At 55.3% G+C, this 17,988-nt stretch overlaps 1 protein-coding gene across 2 annotated transcripts; it reads left to right on the top strand.

The window, feature by feature from the left end:
- Window positions 1–1,870: 1,870 nt before the first annotated feature.
- On the top strand, window positions 1,871–17,596 carry TEX33 (testis expressed 33). Of its 2 annotated transcripts, XM_036019579.1 has the most exons (7): window positions 1,871–2,027; window positions 2,101–2,186; window positions 5,156–5,200; window positions 7,843–8,264; window positions 10,069–10,213; window positions 17,129–17,239; window positions 17,421–17,596. In XM_036019579.1, the coding sequence occupies exons 3-7, from the start codon at window positions 5,179–5,181 to the stop codon at window positions 17,516–17,518; spliced, it is 798 nt and encodes a 265-aa protein (XP_035875472.1). In that variant the 5' UTR covers window positions 1,871–2,027; window positions 2,101–2,186; window positions 5,156–5,178; the 3' UTR covers window positions 17,519–17,596. The 2 variants fall into 2 exon arrangements, with proteins under 2 accessions (XP_035875472.1, XP_028389262.1); XM_028533461.2 differs by having other exon boundaries at window positions 1,871–2,186.
- Window positions 17,597–17,988: the final 392 nt, after the last annotated feature.

Here is a 17,988-nt window from a genome sequence, read left to right as displayed (position 1 = left end):
ACGAAGCCCCTCAGGGAGCTGCCGGGGGAGGGGCCGGAGAGGCAGCTTCGGTCGCTGGGTCAGTCTCAGAGCCTGGCAGTGTGACCCAGGGAGCCTCGGGAGGAGGAGGTCACCTGGCGCACTGGCCCCACGGGCCTGGGTTTCGTTGTCTGGAAACGGGCTCCCTACACCCTCCTCCGGGGCTGTTAGACGGTTGTAGGCCCCCCACCTTCTGGGGGTTCCCTGCTGCCCACGTCGCGGTTTTGAAAGAGGTGCATTGGGGGTGAGACACCCAAGCAGCATCACGTGCTGCAGAGAGATTCTCCACGAGAGGAAGAGCCCATTGATACGGCAGACTTCATTGCTGTCTTATATCAAGAAATTGCCCTGGCCTGGTGTAGCTCAGTGGATTGAGCATGGGCTGCAAACCAAAGTGTCGCAGGTTCGATTCCCAGCCAGGGTACATGCCTGGGTTGCAGGCCATGGCCCCCAGCAACCGCACATTGATGTTTTTCTCTCTCTCTCTTTCTCCCTCCCTTCCCTCTCTAAAAATAAATAAATAAAACTATTTAAAAAAAAAAGAAATTGCCACAAAAAGAAAAACTTGCCACAGCCACCCCAACCTTCAGCGGTGAGCACCCTGGTGGGTCAGCGGCCATCCGCATCGGGGTGGGACCCTCCACCGGCAAACAGGCGACTGGCTAAAGGCTCAGCTGGTGGTCAGCATTTTTCAGCATTAAAGCATTTTCAGTTAAGGGTGTACATTGCTTTTTAGACACAAGGCTATTGAGCGCCTAATAGACCGGAGTGCAGACACAGCTTTTGTATGCACTGGGAAACCAGGGAATTTGTGTGACTTGCTGTGTTGGGGTTCTTGGCCGTGGTGGTCTGGAGCCACGCCCGCGGCGCCTCTGAGGTCTGCCTGCACTGTTACGCGCCCATAGGTGATTAATACAGGGGACGGCAGTGCAAACGGGGAACCAGTGAGGAGGCCAGTGTGTCAGTCCAGGCCAGAGGCGGTGGTGGCTTGGACCAGGGTCAGGCGAAGATGAGGAGGTGGCTGAGCGGCCCGCCAAGTCTGGCGTGCTTCCAAAGACTCGCTGACGGGTCGCTCGTGGGGTCAGCGCAGTCAGAGGCGGTGCCCCCCTGTGCCAGGCAACGTTCCAGGCATTTCCCCAAAACCACCTCCTCCTGCCCTCACTCTCAGCCTCGGGGGTGGGTTACATGCGTCCCCATGTGAGGACAAAGTCACCCTTCTAACCAGTGGCAGCCCAGGCTCTGGGAGCCCCAAGTCTAACCATGATGCTGTCACCCTGGGGAGACCCTGAAAGGTGGGGCATGCGGGAGGCATTCTGGGTACGCCCCTCCTTCTGCAGACCGAGCTGCTGGCGCCAGCTGTGGAAGCCACTCACCCTCGCATCACTCCTGTAGCCCTTCCGTTACAGGAGGAGGAGAGTAGCCCCTCGCTGTCCCACCTGCCCTCGTCTTTCTCCTTGGTTCTGGGCCCTTCACGTCCAGCTCACACAGCTCAGGTGCATCTGTCCCTCTTCCCCCACCCCCCCGACCTGCGCCGGTGCTCATAAACACATTTACGCTTTTAATATGTGGGTCCCTTCTAAACTGTTGAACTCCTATGCATCCTTCAAAATCCAGCTCAAATGGTGCTGTCTTCTTTTCCCTGCACAGAACTGATCACCCTCTCTGCTTAAGCCTTTGTAATACCAACAACTTCCTTCCCACTTGATGGTGTCTGAGCTCTCTGTGCCTGGGACACAGCCTGGCACATGGTGGGAGCTCGGGATGCTTCGCCCTTTAGTACTGGCTTTCATGGCCTCTGTTTCCTAGGGGCTGGCCTATCAGCCCTCTGAGGTAACAGAGCCTTGTGTATAGTGGTCGCCATGGAGACTCCAATGAACAGCAGGAGAGGGCGGCTCCCTAGCAACCACCCATTGGTCTTCACCAGCAGTTGTGCAGAGCTGCACTCCTGGGCTTCAGCACGCACCAGAGCGGTTCACGTGGTTTCCGATGTTATGAAAAAGAGTGGAGAGGTCAGGCAGACACCGGCAGGGTGGCCCGGGGGCCCGCTGTGACGCGGGTTTCAGCTTCCTTCTCCCCATTCAGAGTTGCTTGTGAGTGGAGAGTGCCCAGCCTGCAACCGGACCCTGACCTCGCTTCTTCACCGGCATCTCTGGGGACCTTCTCTCCAGGTCAGAAACTGCAGTGGGTCCACCCATCTGTGGACTGGGGGTGCCATTTGGGCAGGTGGGAAGCTGCTGCGGGCCCTTCGGGTGGCTGGGGATGGGGGAGGGAACAGGAGCAGAAAGCTCAGCACCTGGGTGAGGTCCCGTGTCTCCCCTGTGCCCCCATTTCCCCCTTGTCTGGGAAGGAAGGTGAGTTACCGCTTTCTCTGAACACCACACTGAGTCCTTGGGAAGACACATTGGTCTACCAGACTAAACAAATCATGCCAACACTTGGTGGCTTTAGATGACAATATTATCTCACCGTGTCTCTGGGTCAGGAATAAGGATGCAGCCCCAGGGGGTCCTCGGTCTCAGGTTCTCTCACAGCCTGTGCTGAAGCTCTCAGTGGGGGTTCGGGCTCATCTCAGGGCTCCACTAGAGAAGGACCCCTCGGGCGGCAGGCATGCTGGACCCAGAGCCTCAGCTCCTCACGAGCTGCTGAGCGACACTGGTCAGGGCTACCACCTCCCGAGGTCAGCCCTCCATCAGTAGAGCCGTGAAGCCAGGCCATCTGCCCTGAAGACGCCTGGCACCCACTGGTGTGGCCAGCTCGGGGCGAGGGCGGCAGGCTTTTGCACCCAGATGAGGGAAATGGAAACGCGGAGTCACTGGCCCACAGCTTTTCTGAAATCCAGCCAGGCAGATGTCCTCAACAGGCTTCAAGGGGTAGAAGGAATTCTCCGTGGCTCTCAGCTGCGCCTTACGGACATTTGCATCTTCTGAGTTGCCCTTTAAAAAGATTTTTTTTTTTCTTTTTAGAAGGGAGGGAGAAAGAGAGAGAGAAACATCAATGTGAGGTTGCTGGGGGCTGGGGCCTACAACCCACAGCTCTGGGTGGGAATCGAACCTGTGAAACTTTGGTTCACAGCCCGTGCTCAATCCACTGAGCTACGCCAGCCAGGGCCTTGAGTTGCCCTTTTTCTCAGACTATTTTCTGTCCGTAGAAGCTGGAGGCCTGCTGGTCTCCACGCTGCACTGTCTCCGTCCCTCACACTCCGAGCTGGCAGTACTGTTGCCGACAGTTTTTTCAAAAACCGCGACACTGCCCCAGACGAAGCTCTTCCGCCGCCTCCCCTGCTGGGAGGCAGCACCCGCACGCTTCGCACAGGCCCTGTTTGTCCACTGAGAAGATCCGTAGTTTTCATCGTTTTTAAGGGCCCTTTGTGCCGCTTAGCGAGACGCCAATTCTTTCATCTCTCTGAAGTTTTAACGAGAGCTTGCACAGTCACTCCGTGTCCCTGACAGCTCCCTGAAGCCTTTTCTCAATTTGAGCGTCTTTTGGCACCCGGAGAGGATGAGAATTCCCAGGCTACTGAGTCTGCCCTCCGTTTTCCATAGCAGCCCTTCCACCCGCCGCTCTCGCCCCCGCGTGTTCCACGGCGGGCAGCAGGGGGAAACCGGGAGGGGTCTGCGGGGCTCTGTCTGGGGGTCCCCCTGGGTAGATCGCCCAGTTCATTCTTCCCGTGCTCTGCCTCTCACGCGACGGCCGATGGGCGTCACCCAGTTTCTGTCCCTATGCAACAAGGACACTTCTTCAGGTTCTAATAACATGTCCCTCTCTCTTTTTTTTTTTTTTTGCACTGTCAGTAGCAACAGCCTCCAAGCCCAGATTTCTACTCATAGTCTGTTTAAGGCAAGTTAGGCTTTTCCTATCTTGTTCCTCAAAATCCTTCCGGGCTCCACCCACTGCTTGGTGCCAAAGCCACGCCCACATTTTTAGGGTTTTGTTGCAGCAGCACCCCATCCTGGGTACCAAAATATGTTAATTAGCTGTTGTTGCATAACGCATTACCACAAAGCCCAGCAGCACGAAACCGCCTGCTTATACAAAGGACAAGTTCATTGTCTCAGTTTCTAAGGGTCAGGCCCCGGGGTGTGGCTTGGCTGTGTCCTCTGGCCCAGGGCTTCCCTCCGGCTGTGGTTAATGTGGCAGCTGGGCTGTGCTGTCATATCGAGGCTTAACTGTGGAAGGTTCGTTCAGGTGCTCGGAGTCATTTATCCCCTCCTGTTGGACTAAGGGTCTCCAGCAGCAAAGCCTCTTGGCCAGAGGCCCGCTCTGTTCCTTACCCCCGGAGCCTCGGACAGAGCAGCTCAGAACATGCCAGCTGCTGCCACCAGCGTGAGCCAGCCAGCTGGCTGGCTCAGAGAAAAGAAGAGCCGGAGAGAGAGTGCGAACAGTCACTGATCTAACGGGGCAGTGACATCCTCACACTTTTGTCATATTCTTTCGATCTGAAGCAAGTTGCTAGGTCCAGTCCCCATTCAAGGGGGACATCTTGCCCAGTGTATGACTACCAAGGTCGTAGGGAACATTGGCGGTCATATCAGAAGTGACACAGTCATCAAACAATTAATACGTTGCCTTGCTTGATAATTTTTCAAGATGATAAAATTAAGTCCGTTCTCCAACTGCTTCAAGCTTACCAGCAGAACAACTTGCTGGATGACTTAAGACAGGTCACTCTCCTTCTGTGGGCCTCGGGACACATTTATTGATTTCAGAGAGAGGAAGGGACAGGGAGGGAGAGAGAGACAGAGAGGAAGAGAGATGTGAGAGAGAAACATTGATTGGTTGCCTCTCAAACGTGCTCTGATCGAGGATTGACCCCGAAACCTAGTTATGCATCCTGATCAGGAATCGAACCTGCAACCTCAAAGGCCTTGGAGGCATTCCTTCACTGGTGGGGGGAACCACGAGGGGTTTCCAGAAAGGGCAGAGCCTGCGGGGCTGCAGGAGGCACAGTGCCAGGGGCGACAGGTGGGTGGGGCAGGGGGCTTCTTGAGGGCCAGAGAGCATTGAGGAGAAAAGTGCAGAGGGACCTGGGTCAGGGGCTGGGCAGACGGCCCCAGGCCTCCTGGTTGGGCTCCCAGCTTGTCCCCGTTCACGAAGCCGCTGTGACACCTGAGACGACAGTTTGTTTCTTTGTTGACAGGGTTAAGCTTGGAAAGAGAGTCCATGGAGCTGGGACGCCAACCAGGTAGGATGACCGAACAGGGACACACTGATGGGGACACTCAGCCCACGCCCAGGGCTCCGGGAGGGGACTCCCTGGGGGCATCGGGAACAACCCCTCCCCCTCCCCTTCAGTCTTGCTCTGGCTTCCGGGCCCTCTGAGCGGCCCTGACTCCCTGGGGCACTCTGTGTGAACGCTGAAGGAAAAGGGAGGGAGAGGAGTACCCCTGAGTCCCTCCCAGCTGCCAGGCCTGGGGATCGTGACCCCGTCACAGTGGTCCCCTCCCCGGGGCTCAGCGGGGAGACAGCAGCCCCTGGGGCACCGTGGTGACATAAGGCACATCAAAGCCGCAGGGAATTGCAGTGAAGGGTTCATCTGAGCCAAACTGACATCACAGGCCTGGGAGCCAGATCTCAAACGCTCCGGAGAAAATAGTTCTGCTGCTTCTTTTAAGCATTTGAGGTTAAGGAGGGAACGGGAGGGAGGCTGCATGGAGGTGGGCGGAGGCAAGGCCTGGCTGGACAGTCAGGACAGTCAGGGTCCCTCGCTCTCTGGGGGGCGGGGGGGGCACCTCGAGGAGCAGCTTCCGACAGGGTGGCCACGCTCAGGAGGAGGGGTCTGAAAAGAGGCCGTTAGAAAGTGAGCTAACCTAGAACCAGAAACAATGGCGGGGCTTGCCCGAGGCTGAGGTAAGTGGTCAGGGGAGAGGTTAGGTGCCTGCCTGGTGACCACCCACCAGGACCCGCCCAGGTAGGAATCTGAGATCAGCTCCTCCTGTGATGGTCCTTTCGGCAGAATCCCGTTTTTTCACCCAAGACTGACCAGATGGATGAACGGGCAGGCGGTGGGGTGACACAGAGGGGAGGGGAGGGCAGGAGGCGTGGTCTCTGTGCAGGGGAGGTTCGGGAGGTCAGAGCAGCCAAGCCCCGGGGTGCTGTGGCGCCAGGAGGGCAGAGTGTCCTAAGCCCCAGAGCAGTGTGGGGGCAGGCCGGAGGGGAGAGTGGGCTGGACGTGGACTGAACTTCAATGCGGCTGGAAGGCTGCAGGGAAGTGGGAAAGAGGCCAGGCAGCCCCGGGCCAGGTCCCTGGGGGTGGAGGCTCTGTCCTGAGCACAAGGGGAGGGTTTCATTGCAGTTGTGACTGCATCAGGTCAATGCTGAGCGGGGTCCCCAACAGGGGGATGGGACAGGGGCTGGGGCTGGCAGGTGGGGTGCGGGAGACAGGCCAGTGAGGGTGGGGTGTGGGACACCTGCTGGAAGCTCTCCCGAGGACCCGAAGGGCCCAGGGGCCTTGTTAGACACCCAGGTTCCCGGCCTCTCCCGTGGGGTCCCTGATGCAGCAGCTCTGGGGGCAGCCAGGTAATCCGAGTTTTCACTGAGCACCCTGGGGAATTCTGATGATTGGCCAAACTTGGAAACTCTGAGGACTCATCATCTGAGCCTCACAATAGCGAGTGAAATCGGGCTCACTCTGCCCGTTTTACAGCTGGAAGAGTGGAGTGGAGGGAAGGTGGGGTTGCAGTGAGGGTCCTGGGAGGCCGGCGGTGGGCCTTCACTCATTTATTCAACAAACACTGAACTCCGAGAGGACAGGGGCCGACCCGCCCAGCTCACTCACTGTGTGTCCCCACTGCCCTGCACAGCACCTATCCAGGCATGTGCGCTGAGTGGGACTTGAACCTGTGACCTCTTGGTCTGAGGGCTGGCACTCAATCCACTGAGCCACACCAGCCAGGGCTCCCCTACTCCTTTCGAGAAGGGTGTCCATTCCCCTCCTGGAGGCCTTAGTTTTCCCAGGAGGGCCCTGTTGCTGAGCTGCCTGCTCGTTGGGACAGAACCCAGGACTGACTCAGCCGTGGACCCTGCCTTCATGGCCCTGCCCCCCACCTAAGCAGGGAAGTGAGATGGTTTGTAGGTCTGGGTGATGGAGAAAGGGAAGCCCCGGGGTTGTGAGAGGTCAGTGGAGCAGGGTTGTGAGGTAGGGAGGAGGGGGCTGGCCCCCAAGCTTGGGGGTGGGGGTCAAGGAGGGCTTCCCTGTGAGACTGCATGGACAGGAATGGTGGAATTTTGATTTAGGGGAAAAAAGGAGGAGGTGGCCTCCTAGGTGGCAGAACCAGCCCGGGCAAATGCTGGGAGGTGGGACGTCACAGGTCATGGTGGGGGTGGCAGAAGAGGATGAAGAGGAGACCCCTTATGGCCTGGGAGTCGGGGGCAGGAATGGGGGGTGTGGAGAGCAGGGGACTAGGCTGGGATGGTGCCCCCCGATTAGCCCTAGGAACAGAGGAGGCAAGGGAGGCTGGGGGAGCTGCTCAGAATGGGGAGCAAAGACAGGCGCAGGCCCAGCTCTGGCCCTTTGCAGCCATGTGACTGGGGAGCGGTGCCAGCTTCCCTATTGTGGAAAACCTCGTGGGACAACCCTGTTCCGCGGGGTCTTGGCGGCTGAACTACCTTCTCCCTTTGTCTCTTTCCCAATGTCTCACCCACGCTTCTGGCTCCCGGGGCTTCCCTCTGTTCCCGTCCCTTTTCCTGCTCTGGATCCCTGGGGCTCTGTGTCTGCCTGTCCCGTCCCCCCCCCCCCCCCCCCGCTGTCTTCCTTCCCGCCTTCCACTCTCTGCACGTGTCTGCCTGTCTCCTTCCCTCCTGCCGCCCCCCCCCCCCCCCGTGCAGGTATGACCACTTTGACCAGGGCCCATCTGAGCAACCAGCAGGACACGGACCCCAGGAGAACTGCTCACAGCCCCTTGGATACCTCCAAGTCCCAGGGCCAGGCCCCGGGCTCCCCGCAGCACCAGCCGGGCAGCCCCCGGGGACAGGCCTGCCAGGAGGGGGGCTGGCCTCTGACTCCCTCGGCTGTCAGCAGGAGCCCCTCTGGCATGGACTCCCGGCCTGGGTCCCTGAAGAACAGGGACTGCAGGCCCTCGCCAAGGGAGATCAGGGCCGCTTCCCACGAGGGGGCTCCGCTGCCGTGCCAGGGGCTGAAGCAAGACCCCCGCTCAGGGGCCCAGGGCGAGAGGAACAGCATCATTCCCAACAACATTCGCCACAAGTTTGGGAGCGACGTGGTGGACCAGCTGGTCTCCGAGGAGCAGGTGCCGGCACGCATAGGGCACAGGAGGCCAGGGGTGGCAGGAGGGTGGTGCACGGGGACGGGTAGTGAGGAGCCCAGGGGAGCCCGCTGCAGAGCTCAGAGTCCCCGGAACCACCTCGCCACACAGCAGCGTTTCCTGAGCACTTGCTGCGTGCCAGGCACCACGTGCTGTTGAAACGCTTCACACACAGCAGCTCACTTCCTTGGCCCAGCGAGAAAGGTGCTCTCGCACCCACCTTAAGGACAAGGAACCCAAGGCTTCGGAAGTGTTGAGTTAATTCAATTTACCCAGTCGTGTCGGATGAGGGCCCACACTGGGCCAGAAGGTCCTGGTGCCCTAGCTCTTACTGACTTTGCGGTGACCAGCCCTAAGTTTGAATTCGATGCTTTCAACGCACGCAGATCTAAAGGAGATAGCATCGGATAGATGCGCCGCGCTGACTGGGAATCAGCAGACCTGAGTTTGAGTCCTGGCTCCGCCCCGAGTGCTGGGGGACTTGGGATAAGTTGCTTCCCCTCTCTGGGCCTCAGTCTCCACACCTGCCAAGCGAGGCAGCCGGACTGGATCCCACCCCACCACTCTTCCGGCCAGCATCCGCGCTGGCGCCACTCACCCAGGCCGGTCCCTTCCCCCGCCCCACACGCCACTCGAGGGAGTTATTCCCGACCAACCGGACGCTGAGATGAAGTTCACCTGCCGCGTCTGGCCAGCTACTGAGGGCTCCTCCTGCTCTGGCCCTCGGAGACACGTTCCCAACACCACCCTCCCGACACACACAGCCACAGCATCGGGCGGCCAGCTGGGCAGGAGTCCTAACTCCCTTTTATGTTTTATTTTTTGGTTCCCGAGGGGATGTGCTGTTCTGGAAGTTCTGCAAAACCGGGTCACTGCGGGCTGTGGACAACCAAAAGCCCAGTCTATACGTTGTCCTCAGATAGGAGACGCCACACTGATAAGAGTAGATATCTACCCTGGGTCTTAGCCAGAAAGTCGAGAAGCGATTTGCTTTTTTTTTTTTTTTTTTAACAGATGGTAAAGCTAAGGCTCAGAGCGTCCCACTGAGCAAGGGAAAGGCCCAGGATCAAAAGGCTGTGGGCCGGGTCCCCTCCCCTCTGTCATCTTTAATGCGGGGGAGGTCACAACTCTAAATGTCCTGCCTTATCTGGCACATTGGGTCCCGGTCTGGGGTGCAGTCGCCATGTCTCCTGGCCCCCCGCAGCCTCCGGAAGGTCAGCCTTCTCTCTTCTGAGAGGCCCAGAGGCGCCAGCAGCTGGTCTGGGGCAGAGCTGGGACTCAAACCCAGGCTTCCCGGTCCCCGGGCCTGGGCGCAACTGTCCTGGGCCTGGGCTCCCACACCGGCATGCAGAAGAAGTAGGCTTCCATGCGACCCCGGGCCCCCTGGAGCTGACTGGTGGGAGGCCTCCCGGAGGCAGGCCAGGCTCTGCGGGGCCCCAGCTGTGTGGACGCTGCGTACCCGCCCCCAGCCCTGGCTTCGCTTTTTTGTAAAACGGCAGGAGAAATGTCACCTTACAAAAAGACCTCTCCCATGAGGGACCCAGCAGGGGCTCGGGGCAGGAGGGGGCTTACGGCCACCCTCCTCTCTGATGCGCGGCCCAGCAGGAGGTGGGGTGGGGCGAGAGGGTGCAGGGGCCTCGGCGGTACCAGACCCCCAGCCCTGGGGGTCGGCTGAAGGCTGCGGGCTGAAGGTCAGGTAGGGGTGGTGAGGGCAGGGTCAGCAGAGTTTAGCTGAGAGAGGGGGCTTGACTACTTCTCTGTCCCTTGTCTCCCCCCTGCCCCCACTCAGGCTCGAAGGGCCATCGGCGAAGGCTTTGAGGTCCAGAAGAGGGCCAGCGCGTGGCCCAGTGAGTCCGAGGGCTCTGCGAAAATCGCCTCCATCTTCTCAGACTACTACGATCTGGGCTATAACATGCGGTCAAACTTGTTTCAAGGTCAGGTCAAAGGGCAAGGGTGTGGGCTGTGAGCACCCAAGGTCCCCGAGGGGCAGGGGCAGCCTGTGGGGTGTCTACCCCTTCCTGGACCTCTGTGGATCAGAGCCCAGGACACATCCCCTGGGATCCTCATCTCGTGGCCACCAGGGGCCTGCTCTTTGCCAGGCCGTGTGCGGAGTCCGTCTGCACTGTACAGATTGCCCATCCTGGTTGGCTGTCATCTCCTCTCTTCCCGAAACACCTCTGGTGTCCTACTGGCCAAGACCCGGCATCCTTGGCCTGGGCACCTTTGGTCACAGTGACCTCAGGTTTCTGGTTCAAAGCTCAGCTTAGCCGCTCACTGGGTGTGGCCTCACCCACGTGGGATCCTTAACCTCTCTGAGCCTTGGTCAAGGCTCAGAGGACAATGAGGACAATGGGATGACAGGGCCCACTCTGGGTGATTGGCAGGTCTCTCTGCGGGCGCGTGGCCTGTGACGTGCAGTGAGTGCTCCATAGTCAGCAGGCTGGGATTTCTCCTTCCCGGAGCCAGGTGGTGGCGCCACCTGGGGGCAAGGGTGGGTCGGGGACACTGACGGTGTCCTGTGGGTCAGCCACGGACCTGCCTGGTCCGGGTGCCTGCTGTTAGCTCCAGCTCACTGACGGGAAGAGTTTGCCTTGGGCCTTTCTCTCGGCAGTTGGAGGTGGACCTGAAGCTCAAATCCAGGGACTTTTTTGTTTGCCTGGGAACCCCAAGTCTTTCCGGGTCACCTGCCTGGCTGGGACCCTGTTTCCAAGTGAGATGCTCAGATCGGGGTCCATGGCCAGCACACAGGGGCTCCCCTCGGCCCCCACGGTCCACTTCAGCATCGTTGCAACACGCAGGCTTCTCTGGCCCTCTTCCCTCCTGCGGCCTCGCCACGGGCCCTCTGCAGCCTCCCCCGGGGCCTGGCAACCCTCCTGCCCTGGCTCAGGTCCCCGTCACCCGAGGAACCAGACAGCCACTGGAACTGCCTGGGCTTTTCTTTGCGCTGGGACCAGGGGCGGTACTGGGGGAGGGGGGAGGGAATACAGCCCGGATTGTCCTGTGTTCTGGGCCTCCGGGAACAGCCTCCCACCCGTCTCTTGAACAGTTGTCAGTGGTTCTTACATTCAGCCTCATACAGAAATGTCTCCGTAATGTAGACGATTGACATAAAAATCGGGGTACCCATCACGCAATCTGAGAAACACAACTGCGAGTCCTACCAGCTTGCCCAGCTCACCAGGGTCGGTGGTTGAATTTTCCTGGGCTGATGGGTTGGTGTCACAGTGCTACACTGGTCGCGGCGGGGTTTATATTCCAGAAATGAGCAAGTGCTGTGAATCCCGACGACGCCCCCTTTAGCACACGGCTGTCATTGTGCCCCACCCCCACCCCAGGTCAGCAGCCCCTGCACTTGCTGTTGCAGATGGGTGAGGTTCGTGGGGCTGGGCAGGAGGAAGGGGGCGCTGGGAAGGAACCCGGCGAGGTGGGGAGGGCCGGGGAAGGTTTTCTGTCTTCGAGAGACAGGAAGCCGGGGAGGGTCTGTACCTAGGAGAACGGTGTCATCTGACTTGGGTTAAAGGATTGCTCCCATTGCCGCGTGGGGAATAACCATGGGAATTCCAATGGTTATTGGAATTCCAATAACCAATGCCGTGTGGGAAGCTGGGGCAGGAACAGGGAGAGCGGTGAGGAGGGGCGGAAGGCGGGGGAGTCTGGTCAGGGGAGCAGGGCTGGCTTGCAGCATGAGCTGGAGGGCACCGCTGTGCAACGCGGGGCCACGGAGGTCGCGGTGGAGGCGGTCTGCAGGAGCAGGGTTCTGCGGGTTTGTTTGTGTGAGGTAGCGCGGACAGGCTAGGGTAGCGAATGGATTCGGGGTGTGTGAGCGAGGAGCTGAGGTCGAGGTCAAGGGTTTTAACTTAAATAACTGGGAAGGTGAAATCCTATGCGCGGAGATGGAGAAAGTTCCGGGAGGAGAGGGTTGGAGAAATCCTCCACCATGCTGAGTCATAAAGACCGTCTTTTTTCTTAGTCTTCTAAAACTTCAGTTTTGCTCTTCACATTTAAGCCTTTAATCCACCTGGAGTAGATTTCTGCTTGGAGTGTGAAGCATTTTTAACTCCTCCTTTAAGCGGATTACCAATTGTCTCAGGTTTGGCATAGCACAGTCTCCTCTTTCCCCGCCCAGCGACCCACAGGGGTCCATCCATATCGGTTTCCAGGCTGGCCGCTCCGCCCACCGGTCTAACGTTACACTTTCGATTACCGAGGTGTCACTCACTAGTCGGCTGCGGTCTGGCTGGGTTAACCCCCTCCCCCACCCCAGCGCACCGCACCGCCAGCAGCAGCTAACGCCGGGGCTACTCTAGGGCCTTCACTCTTCTGCACAGACTCTAGAATCAGCCCGCCAGTTTCCGCGCAAAGCTCTGTTGAGCTTTTGGTCGGAAGTACACCGAATCTACAGCTCAGCGTAGGGGCAGTTGTCAGTTTTAGGATAGTGAAGTTTCCAATCCTCGAATATGGTATTCAGCTCCATTCATTTTATTCTTCCTTCAATATCTGTCCGTAACAGTTTCTATTTTTTTCTATAAAGATTATACAGACTTTTTTTTGTTAGATTTATGTAGAAAAACCTCTTTTTTGCTGTGTATTGCAAATGGTATCTTTCTTAAAGTTACATTTTCTAACTTTCCTGCTTATATACTCAGGACCATTTTAATTTTTGTGCATTCATCTTATATACATAAGCCTTACCCAGCTCACCTATTAATTCCAATAATTAACTGGTAGATTCTTTGGGGCTTCTTTTTAATAATAATAATAATGGCTACATTTATGCACAGCATGTATCATGTGCCAAGCACAGCTTTACTTTAAATACATCTTAATTCTCACAAGAACCTTATATAGTAAGTGCTATAATTCCCTTTTTTTAAAGATAGACAAAAATGAAGCATAGAAAGGTGAAATAACTTGCTTAAAGCCACATGGCTAGGAACAGGCAGAGCTGGGATTTGAACTCCGGCAGGCTGGGACCAAGGTTTACATTATTAACCAGTAGGCTTTTCCTGCCTTTAGGCTGCCCGTCCTGGCAAACTGGTCCAGATCAGGGGTGCCTACAGGCAGGGAGGAACAGGCATCCTTATCTCACTCTTGATTCTAACACTTTACCATTAAATAGAATATTTTGAAATCTGTATCAGATTAAGGAGGGGTTCCCTTTATTTCTAGTTTGCACATTCATTTTAAAAAATTATGAACAGGTGTTGGGTTGTAGTAACTATTTATACAACGGTGATTTAGATGATCATATGATGTTTTTTTCTTCGATCTGTTGACGCGGTGAATTCTGTTCATTGGTTTCCCAATAGTAAACCAAACTTGCATTCCTGCATTTAAACCAGTATGGGTGCACTGTCTTTTTTTTTTTTTTTTTTTTTTTACCTGTGAAAACGCACCCAGTAGAAGAGCGCATAAAGCCTGCGTGTGCAGCTTAAAGTGCGGCTGTGGCTGCCTGCCTCCTCGCAGGCGGGGTCTCACAGGGGTCGGGAAGCCTCCCCTCCCTTCTTCCAGCTGCATCACCTGACTTTGGTCAACCCCCCCCCCCCCTTTGCTTTTCTCTGTAGTGCCAGCGCCTCTGTATGAACCCCTGCGTGGTGTTAGATAGACCGCCTAGAGTAGACCCCTCAGAGCCGGTGACCTCTGAGTCAAGGCCTGCAGGAGGGGAGCAGGTCGGGCTGCGGGGTGCTGGGGGAGGGGCAGTGGGGCAGAAGGACCGGATGAGGATGTCAGCTTGTCCTGGGCTTCTTCCTGGGGGCCACTGCAGCCTGTGCCACACCTCACGGCGATGTCTGATCTCTATCACGCCCGGGCTTCCGTCCAAATGTCTAGCTCAACAACCTGCTGTGTAAGCCTGTAAAGCCGTGCCTGCCAAACACCATAAACATCGCTTTACAAAAATGTTGATTTCTAGCTTGATGGCATTGTCTCAGGCAACGCGGCCCATAATGATTTCAGTTGTTTGAAATTGTCGAAACAGCTTGCTAGCCCAGGGGTTGGTCCATTTTGTAGATGATCAATGTGTTTGAAAATATTCTCTCGGGTTCGAGATTCTGTTTGTCTAATAGAGCAGGCTTGCTAATGATTTCTCTATAAATCTCCTAACTCCTTGTTACTATCCTTTGCTTGATCTATTAATTACTGAATTGATGTACCTTTCCGTCTTTCCTGCTGATAGCAGATTTGTCCATTTCTCCGTGCAGCTGTCACTTGTGCTTCACCTGTTTTGACATGACCCTAATGTAGCAAATTTAGAACGAGTGCATCACCTGAGTGAATGGCAGTTATTTCTATTTCTCACAGCGCCTTTGCCTTAGAGTGTATTTTGTCTGATAATTTAAATACAACGAGATCAGATTGCTTTCGGTGAGAATTTGCTTGCTCTATCTCTTCCTGTATTCCTGTGTTTATCCTTTCCCTGTGTCCCCTGATTCTAAGTATGCTTTAAATAATACATAACTGGAAAATGTGTCTGCAGCCTGATCATCTGTTTTTCTAAATCAGCGAGTTAGTCCACGTATATTTATTCTGATTACCCATATATTTGGATTCATTCCGATGACCTTATTTTGTGTTTTCTATTTCTGCTTCCTCTTCTCTGCTGCTTTTCCCCCGCCCCTTCGTCTCCTTTCTTATTTTGGGTTCAAGGGAGTTTTCTTTTCTCCCCGATGTAATTTTGTCCTCACTCTTCTTGTCCTTTAGGTGGCTACCTCTGACATTTTTACATGCACAGGTGATGCATTCTGGAGTTAACCGAGGTCTTCAGTTTTCCCGACTCCTATAAACACATTAGGGGACCTCAGCTTTGTGCTCCACACTCCCTTCTCAGCCTGCATGTCGTTCTCTGACAAAATTTTAACTCTCCAGAAGTGAAATAGTCAAAACCATGGATTTGGGGGCCGCAGGGCCTGGGTTTGAGTCCCAGGTGTTTTGCTTACCAGCTGTGTGACTTTAGCCCAGTGACTTAACCTGTCTGTGCGTCAGTGACTTCAGCAGTTAGAAGGGGGGGGGGGGGGTGCGGTTGAGAAGATTCCCTGAGTAAGTTCTGTGGAACTCTGAGAACTGGGTCCTCAGCTCGTGGTTGGCGATTGCTGCCGTCATCACTTTGCTCCATATGTTTGACATTCTACTGTTGTTAGAACTGACGTATATTTAGATTTACACACAAGGTTTCCACTTTCTTTGCCTACCATTCCTTCTTGTATCTCAGATCTTCTTTCTGGGGTCATTTTTATTTTCTTTTTTAAATATGTTGTTTAGATATTTTTGGTGAAATTCTGTTGTTGGTAAATCTTAGGCCCATAAAAAGTCTTGGTTTCATCCTCATCCTTAGTGCGCAGGTATTGTAAACAGTTCTAGACGGACGACTGTTCTCTGCCAGCAACTTCGATGATGTATTTCCTCCTGGTTTCGATGGTGATTGAATCTCTTGTTATTCTTCCTAAGTAATCTGCCTTTTCTCTAGGGCTCCTTTTAAGATGTCTTTGTCTCTAGTGTTTTGTTTTTATTTTTAAAAATATTTTATTTATACACTTTTAGAAGAGAAGGAGAGGGAGAGAAATATGGAATGGGTGGCCTCTCAGAAACCCCCAGCTAGGGACCTGGCCCTCAACCCAGGCATGTGCCCTGACTGGGAATCGAACCAGTGACCCTCTGGTTGGCAGGCCGGTGCTCAATCCACTGAGCCACACCAGCCAGTGCTCTAGTGTTGTAAATTATAGTTGGGTATACCTAGTAAGGAATTATTTTTACTTATGCTGGTTGGAAAATTACAATATGATTTTTGAATCTACGGATTCATCTATTTCATCAATTTTGGGAAAATCCCAGCCATTATCTTCAAATATTGCTTCTTCCCATTTCCCCCCAGTCACCCCTTCAGAACGCCAGTTAGATGTATGTTAGGCCTTTGCATTTAACCTTCACTTAACAGCTTTTACATATTTTTCACATCTTTTCCCCCTTTGTGCTGAATTCCAGCGAATTTCTTTAGCTACACGTTCCAGTTTGCCATTTTTCTCAGCTGTATCTAATCTGCTGTTTCTCCTGTGCATTGAGTTTGTTCTCAAACATTTTGATGTTAATTTTAGACTTAGAGAAAGGAAGAGGGGATAGTTTAATGGACAGAGGTGTCATCTTCCCCCAGCATCAATAATTATTAATCCAATTATTAATCCATGGCCAATGTTATCTCACCTTTTCTCCCACCCACCCATCAGCCTCACCCCAGATTATTTCAAAGGCATCTCAGGCCTCTTATTATTCATCGAATTTTCAGTTATTATATCTTTCACTTCCGACATTCCATTTGCTCCTTTGACTAATCTGCTCTTCTGGGCACTGTCTTCTGCTTCGTTTATGTGTTTATTCTCCCTCATGACTCCGAACATTAAATATACTTATTTGTGCTCTGCAACTGATCATTCAAATCTTGCTGTCTTTCGGGATTTGGTCCTCTGATGTCTCTGCCGACTCTTTATCACAGTAATGTATTTCCTCCTGGGTGTTTTACCCTTAGACATAGAAATAAATCTTGTGAAAATACAGCTGTTAATGGCCACAGGCCATTATGCTTCGGCGAATTTCCCATAATGTCATGTCGCCCATGCAAGATCATTTTCCTCTGTTGAAGAGGTAAAGAGACCAGAGCTCCGCGAGGTTAACGACTTCTCGGAGGCCGCACGGCCCATGAAGGATGGAGCTGGGGCCTGCCGTCCTCTGCCTTGCCCTCCCTGCTCCCCCACGCTCCCACAGTCCGCCCTCCGCAGCGGAAACTGACGTCCCCGGAGCAGCCAGAGCAGCTGGCCTCCGTCGACTTGGGGCTTCTGGGGATTTCTTCTGGGGTTCTGCAGGGGCCTCAGAAGAGGTGAAGAGCCTCATGAAGGACTCCTACACCCCGGAGGTGCTGGAGAAGGCGGTGCGGGATGCGGAGCACTGGCACGGCAGGAAGACAGACGACCTGGGTATGGGGGCGGGGGGGGGGGGGGCCTGGGGCGCGGGGCAGGGTGTGTTGACCCCAAGGTCCAGAGAGAGACCAGAGCGAGCAGCAGGGAGGGCCCTGGGTGTGGGCGGTGGGCCTGGGTCACCACGGGTCCTGGGGGCACTCGGAGTGATCAGTGCTGGCGTCTGCCCTGCTCTCTGCAGGACGGTGGCACCAGAAAAACGTGATGAACATGAACTTGCAGAAAGCACTGGATGAGAAATACGGAGAGAAGAGCAAGAGCAAGAGCTCGAAGTACTAAATCGGACCCAGCAGCGGTGCCCTGGACTCAGAGAGAGCGCTAACAGTGCAGTTAACAATAAAGAAAGGCGCAGGTCTAGTCCTTCTCCGCCCGCTTGGTGCCGCTCTTCGCGCTGGGGTTGGGGTGGGGGCCGGCGTGCGCAGTGCTGGCGAGGCCTGCCGCGGGAGCGCAGAAGCCCCAAGGGACCCAACTCGACACACGCACACTCCCTACCTTCCCCCATAAATCCAGGGGAGGATGGGAGAGCTGGGCGGAGCTCTGTCTCAAGACCAGCCTGCGGGCTCCTCCCTCATGCCCCGTGCGGAGGTGTCCTAGGGCCGGCACTGCTGGATCTTGCCTTGTGTGCCCTCCTGAGCTGAACCCCAATTATTTCCAGACACCCATTTCTTCCCTATGAGCTCAGGGACTTCAGAGAAATCGGTCACATCCCTCTACCATCCAGTGGTAGTTTTGATTGGTTTCATGGTAAT

The sequence above is a fragment of the Phyllostomus discolor genome, chromosome 2 (genome assembly GCF_004126475.2).
Source record: "Phyllostomus discolor isolate MPI-MPIP mPhyDis1 chromosome 2, mPhyDis1.pri.v3, whole genome shotgun sequence".
Lineage (NCBI taxonomy): Eukaryota > Metazoa > Chordata > Mammalia > Chiroptera > Phyllostomidae > Phyllostomus > Phyllostomus discolor.
This window is presented reverse-complemented; position numbering and strand designations above follow the sequence as displayed.